Source organism: Pongo abelii, chromosome 12 (genome assembly GCF_028885655.2).
Source record: "Pongo abelii isolate AG06213 chromosome 12, NHGRI_mPonAbe1-v2.0_pri, whole genome shotgun sequence".
In the NCBI taxonomy this organism is placed as follows: Eukaryota; Metazoa; Chordata; class Mammalia; order Primates; family Hominidae; genus Pongo; species Pongo abelii.
The window spans coordinates 121,328,481-121,349,462 of NC_071997.2; the positions used below are offsets into that span (position 1 = coordinate 121,328,481).

Below are 20,982 nucleotides of genomic sequence, written 5' to 3' on the forward strand. Positions count from 1 at the left end.
AGGTGTTATAGAAAAAGGTAACAGCCCCCTGATTTATCTTGAAGAATGCTTGACTGCATGGTTAACCAGACACATCGGAGACATGCCAGCTCTGTGGATTTAGCGGCTCTGGCGCGTCTCTGCCGCCTCACCTGCCTGCTGAGCTCCCATCAGGATGCTGGGGTTCGTTCCAGGAACGGGCTCGCTGGGGAAGGCAGCCACGCTCTCCAGGGCTGGGAAGAGGGAACTGGAACAAGTACTGGCGGGGATCTGCCGGCTTCTAAACTCTAAGGGAGCAAGGTGCACGCATGAAAACCAACTCGCTCTTCTCCAACAATTACGAAATGAGTTTCTGGAGTGGAACATGTCCTACAGGACAGTGAGCTATGGAGACAGCCACACAAGCTGCCACCACATCCTGGTCTTTGTTTCAGCATGAAGCCAGGGTGGGGGTGCGACTCTCTACTTGTGGCTCCATGCCAAGGGGCAGCTCTGGTTGTCAAGAGTAGGAGCAATGGTGAGTATTTAGAAGAAAGGGAAAAATTACACAAATAAGTCACCCTACAGCTACCTGTAGCCATAGACGAGAGTGTTACTTGAAGATAAAGAAATGATACCATCTTCCACCCTTATTTCCTCCTCTGGGAAAGGCCATCCCCAGCGGCCAGTGAGGTGGGGAACCTCTGAGGTGCTTGGACCCAGCAGGTGATCAAAGACGGTGAACTGGTCCCATACGGGACAGAACCACTGCATCCTCAGGGCCTGAGAAATGACTGGCAAGTAGTAGGGGCTCAGGAGGCATTTACTGAACAAAGCAAGAAAAGCAGAGAGGAAGGAAGAGTGGGGTGTGAGGGGGACATGCCCAGAGCCACCCAGCCTAAGGCCTCTTCCTTCTACTCCCAGGACCTGCCTGGGAGAGTCTGGAAGACAAGATGGGAACAAACACAGACAAGGGAGGGACACCTCACACCCCAGACTTGCCCTCCACCCATGGCAGGCCACTGAGGATCCAGCTTCCTCCTCACCCTGCATTGCTGACCGTGGCCATGAAGGGCAAAGCTGAGACAAAGAAGGGTGGGAGGGCAGCCTGCTCCCAACATTTCTGAAAGCTGCATCCCAATCACTTCTTCAGAGACCAGCAACGTGAAGCTGGTCTTTCTGGCCATAGTTCAGGGTTCAGGGACTTCGGTGGGGCATTGTTCAAGCCAAGCTGTCTTAAGTCAGGTTCTCAGCCTTGGCACCAGTGACATTTGCAGTGGGCTTCTTTGTGCTGGGGGCTGTCCTGTGCACTGCAGAATATTCGGCCATACCCTGGTCCCTACCCCAGATGCTGGTGGCACCATCCAGTCGTGACAATCAAACTTGTCTTGAGTTATGGCCAAACGTTCCCTAGGGGACAAAAGTCACCCATGGTTGAGGACCACTTGGGTAAACCACTCAATTTGGGGAGATGAGAACCAGTGCCCCAAATACTTGCCGTAGGAGGTAATGCACAGTCTGGCCCTCTGTCAACGTGTTTTTTGTTTTGTTTTGTTTTGTTTTTTGAGATGGAGTCATGCTCTGCTGCCCAGGCTGGAGTGCAGTGGCACCATCTCAGCTCACTGCAACCTCCACCTCCCGGGTTCAAGTGATTCTCCTGTCTCAGCCTCCCGAGTAGCTGGGATTACAGGCGGGTGCCACCATGGCCGGCTAACTTGTGTATTTTCAGTAGAGAAGGGTGTCACTGTGTTGGCCAGGCTGGTCTTGAACTCCTGACCTCAAGTGATCTCCTCACCTCAGCCTCCCAAAGTGCTGAAATTACAGGCGTGAGCCACCACGACTGGCCCTCTGTCGACTTTTAAACATCCCATCCAATTAGACTGTCACTGTCAACCAGCTTAATGCCCATAATGCAAAGGAGCATTTTCCATTTCATAGGCCCAGCCTTTTGCCTGTGATATGTGCTGCTACGCAGGGGCCTCTCCCCAGCATCACACCGACAGGCACCACGGCCCACTTGGGGGCCCAGCACTCCCACACCTCCTCCACAGCCAACCTGCTCACCTGAGCCTTTCCAACAGATTAAAGGTCCTTTGGTTAGAGTCCCTTGTGCATTACGGACCAGGTAATACTTCAAGTGTTTCTGCTTCTTGGGCTGAGTGGTCAGTTTCAGATTTATATGATTGGAGAATTCCGTGAAGTAACAGAAGCCTTTCTTTCCACAGCCAACACAATTCCCAGAGAAACCTGGAGAAGGAAGTAAACCATAAACATCTTTCTTTCTTTTTTTTTTTTTTGAGATGAAGTCTCGTTCTCGTCATCTAGACTGGAGTGCAATGGTGCGATCTCGGCTCGCTGCAACCTCTACCTTCCAGGTTCAAGTGATTCTCCTGCCTCAGCCTCCTGAATAGCTGGGATTACAGGCATCTGCCACCATGCCTAGCTAATTGTTTTGTATTTTTTAGTAGAGACGGGTTTCACCATGTTGGCCAGGCTGGTCCTTTTCAAATAAGACAGAGTTCATCCAAACTCTGAAGGTTCACTTCCTGCACCACCAGCCAGAGAATGCCGCAAGGCAAGCACCCCACCCTCTTAGACTAGCCCAGAGGTGAAGACGGCCTCAACTCAAATAAAAGAGGACCAAGAAGACTTAGTGATAGAGACGGGCCCGGGCAAACTTGGAAGATTTAATGTGCTTGGGAGCCCACTTAAACACCTATGTAGAGAGCAGACTTTGCAAGACAAGAGCCATCTCATTCCACTGTCTACACAGATCAGGCACCTGAAATGATGCGACAGGCTCTTATTTCCACTGGGGTGAGTTAGTTACAGACTCTCATAGCAATGTGACTAGTGAGATGGGCTACACTGGGAGACCTCTTTAGAGTCCAAAATTCCATCCTGCTATCAAGTTGATCCTGTGAGTTTCTGAAAAGAAATCAATCAGGAGAGCTCCGCAATGCCTGGCCGGCATGCTGGCGAGTAAATTCCATGGCTTAGCAGCCAGTGGATGGAGACACTCTGCTAGAATGTGACTATCTTGCTGCTGCTGGCCTCTGCACCAGGCCTACAACTGACTTTGTGGGAGGTGATGGAGGCTCCCATCAGCTGTGAGGCTCTAAGCAGGCCTCCTACACAGTGGCAATGACAAAACCACCTCCTGGGAGCTATTAAAATCCAGAGAATGTCCTTGAAAAGACCTGCATACACTGTAAATCCTATTCAGACCATAGGCATTGGGAGTGTTGGTTAAGATGAGAAATGTGAAGACTAGGCTTCTGCCCGGGCTGACTGCTCTTATTTAAACGATCTTAAGACGGCCTTGCTTCACCCACTGGTATGTCTGGTTTCTCTGGGTCCAAAGGCCTTTGGCTGGGGAGATCCTGAAGCTAAGACTCATGTATCATATTCCCCATTTGATAAGTCTACAAAGGTCATTGTGCCTTAGGCCGTGAGGGCCACCCGGCTCTGTGTGTAACTCTGCTCTAGAACAGTCTCCCTAAGGTCTCTGGCTAGTGTTCAAAATAACTCCAGTTAGTGAAGGTTAAAAACATCTCCACAGATAAACAAGACATCTACAGTACAGAGGCCTACTGGACTCCCTGATCTATTTTGAGCACATCTAGTCTTCCTCAAAAGGCATTAGAAATAAGGACAGATCTCTTGGCCTCGCCATAGGACAGTTACAGGATAATTTACCTTCCACAGTCCTATTCCCTCTGTGCCAGCACAAACAGTAAGGTCCTGACATGAAACGCTGTCCTCTCCATGTGCTCGCTTTCCATGGAACAGGCAGGCAACTAACACTTACAGGGAACCAGGGCCATTCTTGTCATTCATCTCAACCCACAAGCGACACAGGAGCCAGTCAACCTGGAGGGCAAGTCCTTCTTTGTGAAATCAGAGAACCAGAGAGGCCAATTGTTCAAATCCATAGGTACAGAAAGTGTGGCATTCAACTCCAGCCTGAGGATGATGTTCTCGCTCACAGGCCTGGCATCCGAGGCTGCCCCAGTGCCCCCTAGCCTTCATCTCCAGTTTTATTCCTGTCTTTCCTCTGATATGCTAATTCCCAGCTGGACTCCCCTGCTTTTCAACCTCGCCCGCTCCCACTGCCCTCCACCCACAGGCTCATCCTTTCCTCTGGGGGCCCCACCTGTACACATCCAGCCCTCACTCAACATGCTGCTCCAATGCCTACTCCCAAGAGCCTTCCGTGACCCAAAGGCTGGCTGGCACTTTCCTCCAGACTCTTCCTGTAGCTCAGGGGCCTCTGAACATCCCAGTGATTGAAATTTGTGTCTTTTTCTCATCATTATTCCTCTAAGCTCGCAGCGTGACTGCACGTGTGAGCTGTGTGTGTGCAAGTGTACAGGTACTGACTAACACCCAACACGTGGCAGGCAGCCGGTTAATATCGAGACGGAAGAAAGGAGAGAGGAAACAGGGTAACTGTAAACACAGCCTGTTCGGGTTTCTGCAAGCACTCTGAAGGAATAACCTCATGTCTTTGTTTATTCCTTCACCTCCAACTTAGGGACGCTTGAGATAAACCCAGCTCAACTGCTGCCTAAGAACAAGGCCCGAAGAAAGCTTCAGAGCTCCCTGGAAGGGCTTCTAAGCCTGGTGTTAAAAAGATGGATGAACAGGAAACAGAACTGCAAGAAACTAAGAGCAACTTGCCAAGGCCAGGCTGTCATCCCTCTCCAGAGACAGCTAAGCAGGTTACGGACCTCTGTCCCATAAGAAACACGGGCTGGGGACGGTCGCTGTGCTGCAGAGGCCGTCTCCATCTCCTCCGCTGGGATGGGAAGCACAGACAATAGGGAGCCCTTTGTGATTCAGAAATGAGGGTGGACACCCTGGGTCTTGCTGGTACAGGAAACATTTAGGGACTCAGCAAGCAAACTGCTTTTCTGCTTTGGCAAAAACTTTCTGGTCAGGAGACCCAGCTGCTCTTCTGTGAGGTGTCTTGGAGAGATAGCCACAGAGGCCAACCAAGAAAACCATAGACAGCTTCCCAACCGGCCCTGGGAGAGACCGGAAATGCCAACTCTTCAAGAAGGTATTGGAAAGGCAACAAAAATTTTCATGAGAAAGAGGAAAATAATGAGCCGTTCTCTTCAGAAATCTACCTTAGGACTTGAAAGTCTAGAAAGTTTTCTTTATATGATATGGGATCCTGCCTGAAATCTCAAATTCCTGCCGGGTGTGGATATCCAGAATCGAAATTCTTCCTTCAGTGTCCTCACCATGGAAACAGTCCATCTTAAACACGACTCTTGTCACCACGCACAGCCACACCCTGTGATTTTCCCGTGTCTAGTTCAGCAGCTGCAGGTAGCGTTTGTTTAATAAGCACATCCTGGGCGGCTATGTGTGCTGGCCACTGAGCAAGCCTCTCCTCTTCTGCTGAGAGGACAGCTACATCCACTCTCCCAGCCCCTGCAAGGGAGTGTGTATAAGCCTGGATGTCTGAGAGGCCTGGGTTCAAATCCTAACTGCAGTTAGGTGATGTGAGGCAGGTAACTAACACCTCTGAGCTTTGCTTTCTTCATCTGTCAACAAGCCAACAATAGCGGCTTCATAGTGCACCTATCATGGGCCAGGCACTGTGCCAAGCACGTTATAAACATTCTCATTTAAACCTCATGAAGCCTGACAAAACAATCAGTAGCAGTGTCCCAGTTTACAGATGAAAGCATCAAGGCAGAGGAAGAGACAGAAACCCATCCATAGTACAGGGTGACCCAGCCACAGCTACAGGGTAGAAAGTGCTGGAGTTAGGATTTGAACCCATCTCCTCCCAAAAACCCACCTTGTGGGAACACTATGGGGGTTAAGTACCTACGAGGTATCTAACATGTCAGGGGCACTCTGCAAGTATCCCTCCTTCCTCTACCCTGGACTAAGTGTATCAGGAAGGAGAGCACAGTGGGGGGTCATGACACTCACATGTGGCCCTAGGGGAGCAAATATATAGCCCCCCACAACAGTGTGAGATGTGGAGGAAACAGCTCCATTTCTCTGGGTTTCCATGTTCCAACCATCAAAGGGAAGGCTATGACTAAATGGGCCCTACGCCTCCTTCTAGGACCAAAGTGACATGATTCTTCTTGGAAGCATCAATAGGTGGCTTCCTTCAGACTCAGTGGTCTCTGAGCACTTGGCTCATAGCAGGCTGGAGATGGCCCAGGTTTACTGCTGGGGCCACTCCCTCTGCAGAGAGGAGTCCTCCCACAAAACCTCAGAGATGCCTCTAGAAGCCCACCTGCACCTGACCTTTCTTCTAGAACCACAGTCCAAGGAGATCTCGCTGACAGCCACTGCACCAGAGCCAGGAGCCACAAACCTGTCCCCCAGGCCTGATGCCTCCATCCAGTGCCTTCTCAGGAGAGTGGATGCTCAGAAGGGCCTTACTCTAGACCACTGTCCCTGCGCAGAGGGCCACTTGGCCCTAGTCATCAACCCTCCATGAAGAAATGCAAATCTGACAAATACTTTTATGCACAAATATGTTTAGAAAGAAAATCTGACAGGAAACAAACTAGGTGCTCTGGGCAAGACACAGATTAAAAATGCGTGGTTCTGCCGGGCGCGGTGGCTCACGCCTATAATCCCAGCACTTTGGGAGGCCAAGGCGGGTGGATCACGAAGTCAGGAGATCGAGACCATCCTGGCTAACACGGTGAAACCCCGTCTCTACTAAAAATACAAAAAATCAGCCGGGCGTGGTGGCGGGTGCCTGTAGTCCCAGCTACTCAGGAGGCTGAGGCAGAAGAATGGCGTGAACCCAGGAGGTGGAGCCTGCAGTGAGCCGAGATCGTGCCACTGCACTCCAGCCTGGGAGACAGAGCGAAACTCCGTCTCAAAAAGAAAAAAAAAAAAAAAAAATGCATGTTTCATTAATTGGGTATTGTTTTTGGTTAAAAAAAGAAATGGTCCCTGTTAGGAAGAAGGAACAGACACCATTAAATAATCCCATGATTGAGGCAGAAGTACCGGTAGCAACGACAGCAGTTCCTCAAATTTGGGCAGCATTTTCGAGTTTATAAAGATCATCATATAAAGAGCGGAGTTATCCTCAAAACCGCAGTCAGGTACCGCGTACATCTTTATCCCCTTTATAGATGGCAAACCTGCAGCCCCAAGGCAGGAAGTACTTCTCTGCCAAGATGGGACTGGCTGTTCCAGCACGGTGTGCTGCGGAGAAGAATGAGGAAACAGCAGGAGTAATTTAGGAAGGCAATTCCAGGAAGACATCCTGGCAAGTGGGATTTAAATTGGGCCTGAACAGCAACTCTATGTTCCTTCCAAATAATGAGCCTTGAAAGCTCATGAGCTCAGACGAGCACACAATATACCTAGCAACTAATGACCACCCTCCCCGTGCCTGAAAATAAACAGTTACTTGGGACAAAAACAAGATCATCTTTGGCTCATTGTGTGCCATATTAATTGAAAAAAGAAAAAACAGAATCTGGGGAACATTATTTTAAATCCCCACCTGGATGGAGAAAGGAAAAGACCATGGGAAAGGAAAACAACATCATATATACATATATATATATATATCCAGAACCCCTGCCTTGGTATTTTGGCCAAATCCCAGCTCAAGTGTAGAAATGACCTCCTTGTGTCGGGGAAGCCTAAGGAGCCGTACCAGGATTCCAGGTGAGACAGTAAGTGGGGCAGGGGTCCCAGGTGTTCCCGGGGAAGATGAAGCACTCAGGGGTGGTAAATAGTATGATGTTGGGAGGTTTGAAACATATAATTCTCAGGCCATCGTACTCCTCTAGAATCCTGCAGTAAGTTTATAACTAGTTCTTCTGCCTCAGCTTTTCCCTTTGCATAAAAATCAATTGTGTATCTGACTTCTAAGAGATCTTCCTAAAACACAAATTTAAACACAGTCATCTAAATTTAACATCTAACACTCTAAATATGCTTAAAAATATCAATTATAAGGGTAAAACTAGGGAGGAAGGACCTACACATTAAGAACAATTGAAGAGACACAGCAACCAAATGCTTTAGAAGACCCTTGTCTGGATCTTGATACAAATGGACCAAATGCTTTAGAAGACCCTTGTCTGGATCTTGATACAAATGGACCAACTGCTTTAAAAAAAAAGTGTAAGATACAATTTGAACACCCTGAATATTTGATAATATTAAATACCCGTTAAATATTTTAGATATGATAATGGTATTGGATTTCTAATGAAAAGCCGTTATCTTTTTTTTTTTTTTTAATGGAGTTTCACTCTTGTCGCCTAGACTGGAGTGGAATGGCTTGATCTCAGCTCACTGCAACCTCCGCCTCCCAGGTTCAAGTGATTTTCCTGTCTCAGCCTCCCGAGTACCTGGGATTACAGGCATGTGCCACCACACCCAGCTAGTTTTTGTATTTTTAGTAGAGACAGGGTTTCACCACGTTGGCCAGGCTGGTCTCGAACTCCTGGCCTCAGGTGATCCACTCCCCCCAGCCTCCCAAAGTACTGGGATTACAGGCATGAGCCACCGCACCTGGCCCCATTATCTTTTAGAGATAATGCCCTGCAGATATATTTACAGATGAAATGATACAATGTCTGGGATTTGTTTCAAAATAATCCCAGAAAGGGAGAAGAGGGGGACATTATCAATGAAACAAGATTGGCTATGTGTTGGTAACTTTTAAAGAAGGCTAGATCACCTCATACCATGAGACTCTGTACTTCCGTAGGTTGAAAATAGCTCCTTTTCCAAGCAGAACCCAGCTGGGCACCCCACCCCACCATGCTCTCCGCCAGCCTCCGCTCCAGCCACAGAGCACTCTCGCCACCTCTCCAGTGTACCACACTGTCATGTACAGGGAGGTCCCTCTGCTAAGATGCCCTTCATCCTCCAGGACCTGGGCACCAGGGCCAGACCCTCGGGGTTCAAACAGCAGGGTGGCCCTGAGCAAGTCAGTTAGCCTCTCTGTGCCTTCATTTCTGTATATAACTCTAGACAATAATAGACCCACTGCATTGGCTATTTTAACTTATTTCGTGCAGTTTCTGGCATATGATAAATGCTCAAAAAGTGCCAACTGCTATTAGTGTTTGGTTTCTGTTGCTGTTATTCTCCAATTGGCCAAATTCCACTCATTTTTCAGGGCCCAACTCAGATACCACATTCTCCCATTCCCATCCTCACTGGGAGCCGGTGTGCCCCTCCGATTCCCGGAGCACCTTACCGTCTCCGCTGGACCATGTCGCACACGGATGTATTGTAAGATTTATTGACAGAGTCGTTTGTTGTGGACTTCTAGGCTGATTCTTGGTGTGCCTGCGTCCCCCCACCCGGCCCCCAGACGTAACTGAAGGTCCAGGCTTCCGTTTCATATTATATATTCAGTAAATGCATGCTGAATTCTTTGCCTGCTGAATGAACAAAGGACTCGTTTACGCCCATCTAAGAAAAAACAATCTAGCGGAATATGTTTTCCTTTTTTATGTCTGAGCTGTCAACCCACTTAGATAAATTACCGGGCAATAAACTGAAACACACACCTAGATTTTAATCTTTCAGCTTTTTCAGATAAAATACCTGAGTTGATTAAAAGTCACGAAAACAAGTCTCCTAATACTGCTGCTTCCCTCAAGGTATTCCCCAGCCTGTATTTCATAGATCACTAAAAAGCACTGAGCCCTGCCACTGCAGGGCTGGAGGGGGCCACCTTGTCCTGTATAGCCATCAGACTTAATTGCAGGAAACCTAAACAGTGTTAAGTATGCAAGCTGAGAGCATAAAGTTATTTTATTAAAAGAAGAAAGCGATGGTTATTACCAACCAGGCCTTGTCACCCATTTCAGATGGCTTTGGCAAGCAATTAACAAAGCTCCTACTTCCTCTCCTCGAGGAGCTGGCTCTGTTACTGGGCTGGTGGTGAAGGAACTGAAAGATCCTTGTCTCCGTGGGCCAAGAGGCAGAGCCTCCTTGATTTATTACCCTGGCAATTCCTTTACAGTCACAAAGTAGTGGAATCCAGATGAATCCCCGGCCACCACCAGATCAAACGCTAAGGCAGCCACCAGGCACAGCCTCGCGTACTCACTTTCATCCTGGGTGACTGTCGTAAGCGTTCGGTCTGTCATTGAATTATTCCATCAGCTTCTTTGCTAGAGTAGGTTTTCTGGGATGATTCTGTTTTCGAGAACTAGTTACAGTGAGTCCATGAGCCTGCCTCAAGAGAGTTGGCCAAAATGTTTTCTCTCCTTCATCACTGTCTAGTGGTGCTGTCCCTCGAGTGAGCATTCACCTGCCTTGTGTCGGAGTTCACACACGTGTGTCCCCAGCGCCTTTGTGGCAGGAGCCATTGCGTTTTCTTCTCCCCTCTCTCCATCCTTCATCCTTTGCACAGCTCCTCAGACATAAAGTGTGCTCAATAACTACCTGTGGAGTGAGTTTATCCTCCCAGCTTTTGGAACTGTATCGAGCGCAAAACTGGAGGCTTCAACATCTATACCCATGGAAAATATGTAAGAAATTGTGGGGGTTTTCAGCCTAGAAGTTTTTCCCATAAATTCTCACAATCGAATTTGCTTCTGCATGAAGACTGTTCCTGAGGCTACATCTGAAGTGGATTATTACCAATCCTGCCTCCTGCCCAGATTTCCTCCAAAGAAGATGCCAGGCCAGACGGAGGGGCCGGACCCACAGTGACAGGATGAGAACAGACTGCCAAAGGGCCAGGGCACATGTGGAAGTCACCTCCCCGCTTCATGGATGAGGACGCAGAAGCCCAGGGGGGCACACAGGGGCCTGTGGGCAGATGCAGGGCAGGAACCCAGATCCCCGGGCTCTCAGTGCACACCTCGGGTGTCCCTAGATTTTACTCCACAATGGGGGAGCCTACTGAGTGATGGCCTGGCACACAGTAAGAACTCACTTACATCACATGAGCAAAGGCAGCCAGGCTTGGCAAGGCCTGGCCTCAGCTCTGCACTCAGAGACTTAGTGGACCAGCGGTTGTTGGAAAGATCAAAGGCTAGTGGTGCCGGTGGCTGGAAGGGAAAATGGTGGCTCCCCGACCTTGACCTTGACCCCAACATGGTCAAGACCACGTGGGATGGTACCGGGTAGAATCTGGAGCCAGGAAGACTTGAGTTTGAATCCTGGCTCTTTACTCATGCGGCCTTGGGCAAGTTAACAGATCCAAGCCCACCTATAAAACTGGGGTAATAAAGACCACCTCTTGGCTGGGCGTGGTGGCTCATGCTTATAATCCCAGGACTTTGGGAGGCCAAGGTGGGCAGATCACTTGAGGCCAGGAGTTCGAGACCAGCCTGGCCAACATGGTGAAACCCCATCTCTACTAAAAATACAAAAATTAGCCGGGTGTGGTGGCGCACACCTGTAATACCAGCTATTTGGGTGGCTGAGGCATGAGAATCACTTGAACCCAGGAGGTGGGGGTCGCAGTGAGCTAAGATAGTGCCACTGCACTCCAGCCTGGCGACAGAGAGAGATTCTGTCTCAAAATAAATAAACAAACAAGCAAGCAAACAAACAGACCACATCTTGAGAGATGAGTGATAAACCAAAGGGGAAAACAGATACAGGGTGCCTCACAGTCCTTCAGGACAGAACATTCTGGAAGCAGCAACATACTCGGCCTCATTCTCCTCTGCCTCTGTAGGCTGTTTCTGAGACTGTCTAGGACAGGGTTTGTCACCCATGCTTGACACAAGCAGGCACTTAGGGAGGTTTGAAGAATAAATGTATGAAAAATGAATGCTAAATGGTGAGCTTTCTGCAGGGATGCAGTCATACTGTAAATGCATCTCATTTGCATTCCATTCCACAAAGAACTCGTCTACCAAAAAACATAAACAGGGCTGCATGCTGCGCCTCGGGTCCCAAAGATGGTCCCTCTGTTGCCACCACCCCCCGCCGTGACCTCCCTTGACCCTGCTCTACCCTGTGCAGAAAGAGCCACAGAGGATGACAAAGCAGTACTTACCAAGAAGAGCATTGTGGCCATTGTCATCCGGCAAGAACCTCTTGTCAACGGCGCACACCAGGAGATGGTCTGGCAGGCTGGGGGACTTGGCCCCCACGAGGAGAAAGCCCGCAGGGACGTCAATGGGCTCGTTGGAAATGGAGACGAGGCGCAGGTCCTTCCCAGCCTGGCAGAACCCTAGGAGGGGTGGACAGGACTCACATGCTGCCCAGGGCTTCCCAGAAGAGGGGTCACGGGGGCAAAGGGAGGAAACGTTCTGGGTCTGCTCAGGAGAAACCCTTACCTCTGGGTGTGCTTGACCTCAAAATTAATCCTGAGAGATAAAACTATAATCTTAGTTGGCCGGGTATGGTAGCTCACGCCTGTAATCCCAGCACTTTGGGAAGCCGAGGCGGGAGGATCACTTGAGGTCAGGAGTTCAAGACCAGCCTGGCCAAGGTAGTGAAACCCCATCTACTAAAAATACAAAAATTAGCCAGGCGTAGTGGCACACACCTGCAATCCCAGCTACTCGTGAGGCTGAGGCAGGAGAATCATTTGAACCCGTAAGGCAGAGGTTGCAGTGAGCCGAGATTGTGCTCCTGCACTCCAGCCTAAGCGACAAAGTGAGACTCCATCTCAAAAAAAAAAAAAAAAAATATATATATATATATATAATCATAGTTATCCACGACACAGATCACACGTTATTTGTCTACCGGTGCTACCATGTGATGCAGATTAATGTGCAAATGAAGCGCAACAGGAAGAAATTTTAAACACGTGATGGCAAATGGAAACATATACAAGATAAATCCATAAGAAACTGAGGGTCCTCTGATGTTTTTTACATGCTGCATTTTATGGGGATGAGAAAGAGGCTGTCACGAAAAATGAAGGCTGAGAATCTGATAGCGTCGGTTTCCTCTAGGGGGTCATGGGGAGGACTGGCGGCCAGGACACAGGCACTGAGCAGGCCGAGAGCACAGGGATTCTCATTCCATGCCCTTCGGAACCTTTTGCGTTTTAGAGCTTGTAAATACATTTCCTATTCAAATAATACATTTCTACAAATATTTGGGGGGAAAGGTAAAATAGAGAGCCAGCTGAGATTAATTTGGGTAAGCCTTTTCCAGGGTCTCGTCCCAGGTAAGGGCACACCCAGCCCCATCTCCTGTGCTTCCTGTAGCTTTAGCTCCCGAATGAGACCTCTCTGGGAGCCCCGACGAGCCAAGGCCTTCCCAGCAGAGCTCTACAGGACATCATGAAGACTTTCCTCCTGAGTGCAGGGCTTCCCCACTCACCATGCATTTGCTCTATGGTTTCCCATGTGCCCCTGGGCAGGGGCAGGAGAAAGCAACACCTGTGGGGGAGACGCTGGCAGCCGTGGGGCCAGCACCATCACACACCAGGCACTGGTGAGGCAGGCTCTGCAAAGCTCTCATCTCATCACCTGCAGCAAAGTGTGGCTGTTCCCATTTTGAAGATAGGGAAACTGAGGCTCAGAGAGGTTGAGTGATTTGCTGCAAGCTACAGAGAGGTGGACCAGGAAGGGAGGCCAAGCTGACTCCCAGGTCTGCGGCATGATATGGTCTGGCTGTGCCCCCACCCACAGCTCATCTTAAACTGGAATTCCCACAATTTGCACATATTGTGGGAGGGATCCGGTGGGAGGTAACTGAATCATGGGGGTGGGTCTTTCCCACGCTATTCTCATGATAGTGAATATGTCTCATGAGATCTGATGGTTTTAAAAAGGGGAGTTTCCTCACACCAGCTCTCGTCTTATCTGCTGCCATGTGATGTGCCTTTCACCTTCCACCATGATTGTGAGGCCTCCCCAGCCACGTGGAGCTGTAGGTCTAAGAAACCAGTTTCTTTTGAAAATTGCCCAATCTTGGGAATGTCTTTATCAGCAGTGTGAAAATGGACTAACACAAGGCAGTTCCTTGCATTGGCTTGGGGAAGAGAGGTCAATCCCCAGAGGTCAAGGTCAATCCCCAGAGGTCAAGGTCAATCCCCAGAGGTCCCCTAACTCTCTGACCTAGGTCCCTCCCAGGCCGGTGTGGCCCATGCCTTCTGAAGAGCTGGAGGGATGTAGGCCATGAGTAGTCACAGTGTTTACTGTATTTATTTGGAGATTATGGGAAAATATAATGACCATTGGAGAGTTTACCTCTTAACGTTTATTTTTTTAAGAGATAGGGTCTTATTATGTTACCCAGGCTGGCCTCAAAGTCTGGGCTCAAGCAATCCTCCTGCCTCAGCCTCCCGGTAGCTGGGACTTGACTACTTGTGCCATCATGCCTGGCTGAAGAGTTCACCTCTTACCACTTAATTCAGTGGCCTTTTAAATACTTGGACACTAGAAGTCCTACCTCACTAAGAGCCACCATATTGCCTTCCCCTTGCCTGGAAGAGCTGCCCAGAGAGGACTGAGTCCCTCCTCTCTCAGTCGTCATGTTCAGGGTCAAGTCCAGGCCCCAAGGCAGAACACATGGAGCCTTCACACCAAGTCTCATCACTCCTCCAAGCCTGGCTCCGCCATACCTCAGGCCCCTACGTAAACAATCTGCTAGCAGTTCCTCCAAATGAGCTGTAATTTCACCCGCTAAGCCTTTGCACATGCTGTTCCCTCTGTCTGGAACTTCCCAGCTTCCTCCAGCCCCTCCACAGTCTCCTGGCTGACTTGTACTAATCCTCCAAAACCCAAAGGGCCACCTCCAGGAAGCCTTCCCAAAACTCTCTACCTGCGTTAGAGCCCCTCCTCTGCTCCATGCACCCCTGCTTGCTCCCAACTGTGTGCAAAGTGTCCACTTCCCTGTATAGCTCCCATCAAACAGGGATCTCTCGTCCCATTTATCTCTATATTTCCAGAGCAAAGAGTTCAATAATTACTTCAATTACTGCTTAATTTAATAATACCCAGTTAATTATCTTAAATAACTAAGGACTGAGCACAATGCCTGGACATAGTAGGCATTCCAAAAATATTTGTATAGGGGGTACCACAGTGTCATATGTAAACCATTTTACAAATAAGGAAGCGGAGGCTCAGAGAGATGCAGTGATTGGCCCGCAGCTATTCAACTATCTGCTAAGCAGCATGGCCTGCATGTCCAGTTGTGTCTGATGCCCAAGCTGATGTTCTCGCCACTAACTGGCCTCCCCCCTTGACTGACATGGTGTCAGACAGATGAACTCACTAGCAAAGAGGTTGTGTGGCTCACGGGTGGCAGAGTCAGGGGTGTACACCAAGCCTGAGTGCACAGCACAAGCTCTCAGCACAGGACTAAGCTGCCACCCACCCAGCATCTCCAGGCCTCAGTTCCTCAACAGTGAAACTGTACCATTACTGACTGTACAGGGTCCCTGAGATTATGTGTATCTGCCTGTTCAACATTGACGTACTGATGAGTATGAAAGATTATTCCAGCCAGGCACAGGGGCTCACGCCTGTAATCCCAGCACTTTGGGAGGCTGAGGTGGGTGGATCACCTGAGGTCAGGAGTTCGAGACCAGCCTGGTCAACATGGTGAAACCCCATCTCTACGAAAAATACAAAAATTAGCCAGGCATGGTGGCATGTGCCTATAATCCCAGCTACTCGGGAGGCTGAGGCAGGAGAATTGCTTGAACCCGGGAGGCAGAGGTTGCAGTGATCTGAGATTGTACCACTGCACTCCAGCCTGGGCAACAGAGTGAGATTCTGTCAAAAAAAAGAAAGAAAGAAAAGAAAGAAAGAAAGATTATTCCTCCTAATCACTTCTGAGTTCAATATGCTGTGCAAACAGGCCTGAGTAGGGAAAATGTATTCTAGGTTCCAAGCAACCAATGCAGAAAAATGAATGTCTGGCTCCCAAGCCACTGGTAAAGTTGAGGCTGTCCAAAGAGTGGCACAGAGGCCTGCCTTAGCATCCCAGGATGGTGTCTCTGGAGCTCCTGTTTCAGGAGGGCAGGCCGGACCAGCACCTGCTGGGGGCCCACGGGCATGGCTCACACCTCAGGGAAAGCAAAGAGGAAGAGCAAAGAGGACCCCTGCGGCACACAGTCACAGGCCCAGTCACCGCCTGGCCACTGCCTCCAGGCAGCATGGCAGGCACTGCCTGGCCAGGAGCTGGCAGAGGCTCACCGTCTGTGGTACAGCATCCTTCAGGCGGAGGGTGCAGCTGGAAAGGGTTTGGGGGGCTGTTTGTTTCCAGCCCTCCTTCTCCCTCTTCTTCCTCTTCCTCGTTGTCCACTTGGCTACCACCTAGATGGGGGAAGAAGAGTGATGAGCAAGGCAGCTGCTGTCTGGCCTCAGCGCTTCCCCCAGTGCCTTTCCTCTGCCTGCTTTCTCAGGCTCAACAAGCCCAGGACCTACAGGACTAATCCAGAATGGGTTCCACCCATCCTTAACAAGCACTCAGCACGTCTAGCTTAGTTCGGAATTAACTTGTCCTTACAGTCTGTCAGTCGGGTTTTATCAACCTTCTTTACTGGAGGGAAAAGCTGAGGCTTGCTCGGGTTGGATGACTTGCCCGAGGTCACACGGCACACAGACCTGGGCCTCATGACTCCAAATTTAGGTTCACTTCTCTTCCATCTGTCACAGCTGTGTGTACACTAGAGGTTTAATATGTATCGAATTGGTTGATAAGGACTGAGCGCAATGCCTGGACATAGTAGCGTTCCAAAGATATTTGTGTAGAGGGTACCATGGTGTCATATGAAGACCATTTTACAAAAAAGGAAATGGAGGCTCAGAGAGATCCAGCAATTGGCCCACAGCTATTCAACTATGTGCTAAGTAGCATGGCCCACACGTTCCCAGTCGTGTGTGATGCCCAAGCTGATGCTCTTGCCCCTAACCTGCACTGCTTCATTTGGGACACAAAATATAGGTAGTCAAACTGCACATTGTCTATGGCCATACCACCCTGAACGCACCTGATCTCGTCTGATCTCAGAAGCTAAGCAGTGTCGGGCCTGGTTAGTAGTTGGATGGGAGACCTCCTGGGAATACCAGGTGCTGTAGGCCAGGTGCGGTGGCTCAAGCCTGTAATCCCAGCACTTTGGGAGGCCAAGGCAGGTGGATCACCTGAGGTCAGAAGTTCGAGATCAGCCTGGCCAACATGATGAAACCCTGTCTACTGAAAATACAAAAAATTAGTTGGGCGTGGTGGTGCGTGCCTGTAATCCTAGCTACTCAAGGAGAATCGCTTGAACCTGGGAAGTAGAGGTTGCAGTGAGCCGAGATCACGCCACTGCACTCCAGCCTGGGCAACAAGAGCAAAAACTCTGTCTCAAAAAAAAAAAAAAAAAAAATTATCCCCAAGGGAAGAATGCATGTAAAACACTACTAGACGCACAAACACACACACATACAAACAGCCATTCTATAACAGGGTCAGGTATGGTATGGGTGTAGGAAGCTTTTTTTAAACTGATAAGAACAGATACTACACTTGGTCTTAGCCAAAAGGCCGAGAAGCGATGCAGGAAGCTTTTTATAAGTGAAATAATATTTCAGAAGGAATGGTCACTGTTGAACAGGTCAGGAGAGCCTAGAGGTGGCCATGGAAATCCTGCAACTCCCTGGACACACGCTCTGTCACTACAGGGAAATGAAATTCCCTCAGCTCCGGCGGGCAGGATCTCTGCCCTCACTCATCCCTGTATTCTAGGGACCCCACAAGGAAGCTAAGTATGACTGTGTGTTGGGCAGCCCAGTGGCTCTGGGTACACAGAATCCTACCTTATTCACTAAGCACTGCTGGAGAAGGCAGGATCTCAGGCTGTTGAAATTTAGTCCTGCCAACTTCTTGTAAGTTAGACATTTGGGGTAAAAAATCTTTCTCAACTTCTCTATCTTTAAATGTCATTTAATAAATAGCATACAGAGTTCTTCAGGGAACAGGGTCATTATGAACATCCTTAAATACACTGGGCCAGGATACAGGCACTCTTCGCTTCTTGTTTCTTTTTTTTTTTTTTTCTTTTTTCTTTTTGAGATGGAGTTTCTTTCTTGTCGCCCACACTGGAGTAAAATGGTGTGATCTCGGCTCACTGCAATCTCCGCCTCCTGGGTTCAAGCGATTCTCCTGCCTCAGCCTCCCAAGTAGCTGGAATTACAGGCACCTACCACTATACCCAACAAATTTTTGTATTTTTAGTAGAGATGGGGTTTCACCATGTTGGCCAGGCTGTTCTCAAACTCCTGATCTCAGGTGATCCACCTGCCTCGGCCTCCCAAAGTGCTGAGATTACAGGCATGAGCCACCACGCCCGGCCCGCTTCTTATTTCTTTGTCTTCTCCTCCAGTGTTGGTTTATTTGCTGTCAAGTCTCAAACTCTCACTTAACTTGGCTCTAACACCGTCCATCCATCCAGAGGGCTAAGCAACCTAGGTTAATGACGAAATCATGTGTAGTAGAAAGAGACTGGACTGGAAATCAGGGAACTCAAGTTTCCGTACTAGCCTGGGCCACTGCCTATGTAGACGCAGGAAAATGGCTTAACCTCTCTGTGCATCTGATCCTGCATCTTTAAAATGAGGTGGTTAATCCAGACAAACCCTAAGGTCACCTGGAGTTGTGATGGTCTATGTACACGGGATGTTCCAGATGTGATTTAAACGCTAGAGCATACTGGAAACATAGCCTCAAAATGGCTACCATTTCAAACGGGCTTGTGGGACAAGAGGCAGAAGAAGCTGGACGTTTCCAGCAGGTGGGAACCGTGACTTTGGGAAGGTCACAGCAGGAAGTGACTCAAGAATTCCTGATCTCTCAGTCTTCCTGGGCTGAGGACACAGACGTGGTAGGAAGGCTGGGAAGAGATTACCCAGAGGTGGGGTGGAGAGGGAGATACACTCTTGAGCCTGCTTCAGATGCTTTCTTCCTGCCATTACATACAGCAGGCGTGGTTTTAGCAGAAAGTGTAAAGAGTCATGCCCAGACCCCAGGCGCCAGCAAGGCAGTACAGGTCTCCATGTCGGGGACACAGAAGACTGCAAAATCGACTCTGGTCTCTAAGCTAGCACCAGAGGCTCAGAGGGGATGGCACAGATGCCAACTATCAGTGAAATAAGGGAGACACATCCCAGGAAAACTAAAACCAGCAGCCCCCAAGGCCCGCAGCGTCGCAGCCAAGGGCACACCCAGGAATGTCTGCATGTGATTCTGCTAAGCTGCTAAGAACGGCAATTCAGACTCTCAGAAGGCATGAAAGAAAAGGGTCGTAAGCCTCAAAAGGTCAAAGAAAGAGCTCAAAATCCAGTCAGTAAGAAAGCAGGATTAAAGGTCAAAGGTCTACATCAGATATTCCAGGGGCTGTGACAGGAAGATCCGCCAGCAACAAGCTCGAGGGGACATTCCTACCCGGGAGCAGACTAAACCAGCCATGTTTACCTAGGTCTCCTGGCAGGACGAGAGCTCTAAAATGGCTTTAGACAAAACCAACTGGATTGGGAGCTTAGAATCCTCATAACAAAACACAGGAACTCAGGGGCCTGGAACGCCGCTTCCGTCCATTCCGTACAAGGCTACTGCTTTTAATGCTGACATGCAATTGTGTTTTCTTTCCATGAGCAGAAACTCTATGGCATTCTAAGTGGGTGGGACTACAGGATTTTACCTACATCCTGTTTAATGAATAAATACTTATCCCAAAATGCTGGACAGTGTCTGTTTTGCTGATCTCTCTTTTTTAAAAAAAATCAAGAATGTATAAGGGTTTTTCTCCTAAAGGAGGTGGTAGGTTAACAGCCCTAATTCAAAGAACAAAGTAATAAGACTCCTGCTAAATCCCCCTCACAAATACATAAAATGTTAACAGATCAAGGGGTGTTCAGTATACCAGCACCCCGGTCATAAAAACCATCTTTAATGTCATTGTCTGAAGAAGACCAGCAATGAGATAAGAAACCCTGACAAACAGACACAACGAGATGTGGCCTGGATAAGCCTGTCTGCACCAGGTTTGACTATGCAGAAAGCAGGGCCTCTAGCTGACTGCTTGGTTTTGGGTAATATTTAGCAAACCAAAAAGAGTCTGTCTCTTCCCACCAGCCCCATCAGCCCCCTTGTTTTCCTGCACTAGAAAACCAAACTCTCAGAGGACTTCTCTCTTCTGTTTGCCGGACAAATGGGAAAATCATAGGGCTTGTTCCAGTTTTCATACCAACGTGGAGCTGGACAAGCCAGCTGACAGCTGGCAGGGAAACTTCAACCGCAGCACTGGAGGAATGAAGGCTTAAGCCTCAGCGCTACCCCTGGACAGTGCCACATGTCCAACAGCAGATAAGGGCACCCTGAGCTGTCAGAATGTCAGACACAGCCCCCCAGTTAAAGGTGGGCAGAAAGCAACTATCAAGATCTTTCAACAGGAGGGAAAGGTGATTTGAATCCTCAAAGGGCTTTTTACTCCTCTCTCCCCCTGTGGGCAGCCCTGAGTCTACTCAACCCCTTGTCTGTCCCCTTTTTATCTCAGAGCTTGGCCAAAGCTGAGTATGCAACTGCTGCTCAGTCACTCAAGCTTCCAGCAAGCCATCCTTCCATCTTCCCAAATCACAGAATTTAATTACTTCAGCTTGTGAGGTGAAAGCACTTTGTGGATTTTAAGGTATCATTCAAATAAACATTACCATCAATATCACTATTATTAATCCATCATTAGCCACAAAGCTCTTCAAAACTACAGACGTAGAGGATGACCAGGTAATTCATATTCCACCAAAGTCTTTCAACTGGCCAAAAACAGTCTATAAAATACTCTCCAGCCATTCCTCGGCTCCCCATAAAATCACAGTGACATCTCCCATGCCAGAAAACATCAGCGCTTTTGATGTGAATGCCAGCGAATTCTCGGTTTTCCTAAGGCATGGTTTTGACCACAGTCTAGTTTCTCTCAGACCCACATCCAGTTCTTCCAGGGGTTTAGAAGGGCCATTGACAAGGTTAATTTAGTAAGGATGTTTTAAACAATGACACAGAAATGCCTCCCTGTTAGAATAAGGAACTATCAGATCTCACACAAGCTCAGTGTGGGGCCCCTTGAAGACATGCACCTCC

At 48.9% G+C, this 20,982-nt stretch overlaps 1 protein-coding gene, 1 non-coding gene and 1 pseudogene across 9 annotated transcripts in view; 1 reads left to right on the forward strand and 2 right to left on the reverse strand.

Annotated features, from left to right (window-relative positions):
- GREB1 (growth regulating estrogen receptor binding 1) overlaps positions 1-20,982 on the reverse strand; it is a 162,845-nt gene that overhangs the window by 65,371 nt on the left and 76,492 nt on the right. For 6 of the 8 annotated variants that reach the window (XM_054548391.2, XM_054548388.2, XM_054548386.2 and 3 more), the window contains exons 3-6: positions 16,062-16,181; positions 11,951-12,127; positions 2,023-2,205; positions 132-266 (exon numbers count right to left, since the gene is read on the reverse strand). In XM_054548391.2, the coding sequence (XP_054404366.1) occupies positions 132-266; positions 2,023-2,205; positions 11,951-12,127; positions 16,062-16,181 (615 nt within the window). The remainder of the gene's footprint in view (positions 1-131; positions 267-2,022; positions 2,206-11,950; positions 12,128-16,061; positions 16,182-20,982) is intronic. The other 2 variants (XM_054548389.1, XM_054548390.2) reach the window with 2 other exon arrangements.
- LOC112132124 (5S ribosomal RNA) lies at positions 16,831-16,949 on the forward strand. Its single transcript, XR_002913939.1, has one exon. It is a non-coding gene; the product is annotated as a 5S ribosomal RNA (ribosomal RNA).
- Positions 17,232-17,406, reverse strand: LOC112132225 (U2 spliceosomal RNA; annotated as a pseudogene).